General features: G+C 39.6%; 1 protein-coding gene across 1 annotated transcript in view; it reads left to right on the top strand.

Moving 5' to 3' along the window:
• The window catches only part of Mtmr10 (myotubularin related protein 10), a 53,510-nt gene that overhangs the window by 18,211 nt on the left and 30,596 nt on the right, over positions 1-4,703 (top strand). Inside the window, exon 6 of the mRNA XM_005357807.3 lies at positions 3,718-3,808. Within this exon, the coding sequence (XP_005357864.1) occupies positions 3,718-3,808 (91 nt within the window). The remainder of the gene's footprint in view (positions 1-3,717; positions 3,809-4,703) is intronic.

Raw genomic sequence — 4,703 nt, 5'->3', positions numbered from 1 at the left:
ACACATACACATACATATCATATATATTATACATATATAAATATATACATATATATTTAAAATCAAAACAATAAGGTTGGAGAGCCAGACATAGTTGTACACACCTGTAATTTCAGCATTTGTGAGACTGAGACAGAAGAATACTGAATTCAAAGCCAACTTGAACTTCATAGTAAAACACTTGAGAAAAATCAAAACAAAAGATCAAAACCATGTTGACCTGTGTTTGTATAGGCCAAAGTTCAACCTCAGGAGCTATCTACCTTGTTTTTGAGATAGAGTGTCTCACTGGCCTGGAGCTTGCCAAGTAGCAGGCTAGGCTAGCTAGCCATTGAGCCTCAAGGATCTGCCTGTCTGTGCCCTGCACCTCTGGAATGACAAGTGCATATTGCTGCCTCCAGCTGTGTGTGTGTGTGTGTGTGTGCGTGCGTGCGTGCGCGCGCGCGTGCTCTTCAGATAAGGTGTCTTGGTATAGCCCTGGTCATCCTGGAACTCACTGTCGACCAGACTGGCCTCTAACTCAGAGATCCACCTGGCTTTGCCTCCCTAGTGCTGGGATCAAAGGTGTCCACTACCACCTGCCTCCACCACTTAAGTGGTTCTGGAGGTCAAACTCTGGGCATTATGTTTATGCAGTAAGCACTGTGTGGACTAATCTTCCTCACTAGCCCTAGCTTAGGTTTCCTTGAATCAGTCTCACTTTGTAGCCTTGGCTGGCCTGGCTCTCCCCGTGCAGCTCAGGCTGGCTTGAAAGTGGTAATCCTGTCTCAGTCTCCCATACGCTGGTAGGATTGCAGATGTGAGTACACCTGCATTGGGCTGTTATTTTTGCCTGAAACTTGATATTCATCCTTGGTACTGAGCCACAGAAATGTAGGGAACTTGGTTTGCTTGCAAATGTGGTAAAGCTGGAGGTTAATCATCCCTTAGATTTGATGTCTCCTGTGCTGTGCTTCAATTAGAAGATTGACTATGGGTTTTTCCTTACAAATTATTAATTAGGGAATATCTGTATAGTAAGTAATTTTACATGCAAATGAGATCTTATAAAGACTTTCAGAGTCTTACAAGAAGAAACAAGGAATTTGGACATAGTCTTTTAGAACAGTGTGTTGGGAAAAGTATAAAACAAAAGACATCTGGCTTTCTCTCTCCTTTGGGTGTTTCACAGAAACAACATGACTCTCCTCCAGATATGCAAGTGTACATATGCCTGTGCCAGACAATAGCTTTGCGTGTGTATAATCATGCTTCTGAAGAGCAAATTCAATTTGCAATACAAACTTCCCCTTCTCAGGAAAGCAGCTGTTGTAGAAGGCACTGAACCAAATTTCAGCCTCACAGTCTTACTTTTGTCTTTAAGTGTACATGCTGCTTGACACACCTGCTTTGAAGCTACTGTGCCACTCTGTGGTTTTTAAAGGGGCTTTAGAAATAGGCTGTGTTGGGTTTTGCTTTATATGTGAGATTTGTGCTCTTTTGCTTCATAAACATGTTCCATCATTAGTGATCTGTGAATTTCTTCTCTGTTAATGGGCCTATGCAGCTTTCTGATTTTCTTAGAAGAAGCAGAAGACTAGTTATAGTGTTAGTTAGCATTTTCATGATTACACTGGTAACTGATCTGTCTGCTAACATGCTTAATGCTGTCACTGCCAGACACAGTGCCTGTCCAGAAAGTCACAGGTGATGCTACAGCATGCAAAAGCTTTAGTTTCTTAGTCTCCATTCAGGGAAGTTTGCTAAGACTCATATGTAGTGGCTGTGGCTGTTTACAAGAAAGTAGGGCTGGCTGGGAGAGCAGTGGGCATGGCAGATGTGGCTGCAGTCAGTCAGACACAATTTTTACAGATATGCTTTCATCTGACCATAGATGACTAAGGGAACCTTGGAAAGGTAAGAGTTGTTTAGTGAGGAGGACTGTGCAAGTACTTGGAAACCATGGCAGCTCGCCAAGACAGCCAAGTAATTAACCAAAAACACATTTTAGAAGACAGTTCTTAAGTGTAGATATCTAGGATTCAGGGAAGCCCACAGAGGTACCATAAAACATGTCTGGCTTCAGGATGTAGTTACGGCAGCTTAGCAAAATAGGGCAGCCATAAGAAGTGCTGTAAGTGTGTGTATGAAGTAAACATGGCCGTAGACCCTATGAAGGCGTAGATGGAGAAGCTTCGCTGCTAGAAGTCCTTCAAGGAAGACTTGTTTCTCTTCCAGTTGTGATAAAGTACTCTGACCAAAGCAATTTAAGGGAGAACAGCTCACAGTTCTGGATTAGGAGCCTGAAGCAAGCTCCAGGTCACACCACACCACAGTAACAAGAACAGAGAAGTTTGTTTTTCCACTTGCACAGTCTGGGCTCCCTGTCTAAGGAATGGTTCTTCTACCACAGTTTAGATGGACCTAGTCAGGGCGTGTCCAGAGGCTCGTCTTCCAGTGAGTCTAGGTTCTGTCAAGGTGACAGCACTGAACAGCACACAGGTTGGTGTACAAAACAGGAATTGCAGAGCGGAAAAAGTCGTCTTATAAGATTGTAATTGGGACCCTTACAGGATGCTCTGTGGTTAGGCACTGAGAAATTAAGGCAATTAAAGTTTTAGGAAGATTTTCCTTTCATTAAAGTCTAGTGGTAAGTTATGTCTCCTTGGTTTATGCTTTAACTTTTTATGATAGGAAATGTTATCTGGAAGATGTTTTAAAATGCAGTCTAAGCAACAAGCTGACATATACTTAATGGTTAATGGAATTTGCATCAACTTACTCCAGACACCACTGCTTTGAGATGAGCTAACAATAAACTTTTCTTGCTTGCTCATTGTCAAAAGTGTATCATTCTGGTTTGTGCTTCACTTTTAAGTCATATATAACCACTTTAAGAAAGACCATCTTTCTTTCTTCCTCTACACACGCCTTAGACTTGTTTCTTCTTTGTTCACGTCAGGGCTGTTTTCTTCCTCGGTCTCATCCATGGCTTGTAAGCATGGAACACTGTCCTTCCTTACATCTAGTACCCTTTGAGAATAGTAGTGTTTCTGTACACGGAGTGCTTTTGAAGGCTAGGCATGCTCAGTTGTTAATACTTAAAACAGCTCAGACATTTCTGTCATTTCACAGATGAGAAGGCCAAGGCTATAAGAAAAGAACCAATTTACACAGGTCTTAGCAAGTGCTTAGTAGAGCTAGCACACAGGTCGTGATTTATTGGTTTTTCTAGCCCATGCTTTTCTAGTCTTAATCCATTTCACTGGAATGCTTTTTAAAATGTACTTCTTTATCTTATCTAGATATAGATACTCCTAATTTTAATTTTTTATGATTGTGGTTTAGAGTTAGAATTTTTTTTAAATCCCTGAAGATTTTTAAAATCCACTAAAATTGAAACTTGGGTTTGGTTGTTGTAGAGTGGATATGTTGTTACTATCTTTTTGGAGAACGCTTTTCTAGCTTTCAAGTTTTATTTACAGATAAAATTATTCCACTTAAAAATTGAACTCAGCAAATACATATTGAATGCTTACAGTGTCTTGGGGGGCAGAACAATGAAGGAGATAACTTGGCCTTAAATAGTTCTTTCATATTCTAGGTCAACAGAAAAACATGTAAATAGTATCTGTAGTCATTGCCCCAGGATGGCTCTCCCAGTGGCTAAAGCCTTACTGTACATTTCATTTAACTAAGTGTGTTAAATTCAAATTCTAAATGTAGAATTTTTCCTAGGTATGCCTTGCAATAGCTCATTATTCCCAGCCAACAGACCTCCAGCTACTCTTTGCATTTGAATATGTTGGGAAAAAATACCACAATTCAGGTAAATATGAAAATATTAAGTACTGTGACTAACTTTACATGTGTCCATCTTATTTGTATGTTTGTTGGACTTTTAGTGAGTGTAGGGTTATTAGCGTCCTAGCTGCTAGGAGACAAACACCATGCCCTAGAAGACACTGTTTGTCAGTGTCTCTTGAGAAGTGACCAGGCAGCCATAAGCCCTAGCTTGTAGGAGTCAAAACACCTATTTTCCCTGTAGGCACTGGTTTGTATTTTGTGCTCAGTATGTCTTCTGTTATTTTAATTTGGTAACTTGGATTTTAAAACTGGCAGAAAACCAAAAGATAGTTGAAAACCACAAAATTTCTAGCAAAATGTGATTTTTATATAAAAGCTGAAATGGTTAAAATCTTTTGGAGAACTTTGTTAAGATTTACAAAATACTGACTTTCTGTTCTGAATAAGACCAATGAAAAGATGAGCATTTGTCAAAAATAGATATATTCTAGGCAATTTTGTGGTAATTAAACAGTTTAAGTCCACATATCTATGTTAGCTATGACATCATCAAGAAAAAAGCTTAGATTTGATTATGTAATTCTGTTTTAAATAGTGACCATGTATCTCCTGTTAGCCTCCTCATGGGTTAGTTAGTGACTGTACAGTGACAGCTGTCAGAAGTACACATTCCACCAGTGTTCACGGAAGAAAAGTCAATGAAAGATCCATTTGTCCCAGCATGGACTAGGGCAGTGGTTCTCAACCTGTGGGTCGTGACCCCTTTGGCAAACATCTATTTTTTACATTATGTAAAAAATTTTACATTATGATTCATAACAGTAGCAAATTATAGTTATGAAGTAACAGTGAAAATAGTTTTATGGTTGGGGGTCATCACAACATGAAGAAGTATATTAAAGAGTCACAGCATTAGC

This window comes from Microtus ochrogaster, chromosome 22, assembly GCF_000317375.1.
Source record: "Microtus ochrogaster isolate Prairie Vole_2 chromosome 22, MicOch1.0, whole genome shotgun sequence".
NCBI lineage: Eukaryota > Metazoa > Chordata > Mammalia > Rodentia > Cricetidae > Microtus > Microtus ochrogaster.
The sequence above is the reverse complement of the archived record's forward strand: the minus strand, read 5'-3'. Positions and strand labels throughout refer to the sequence as shown.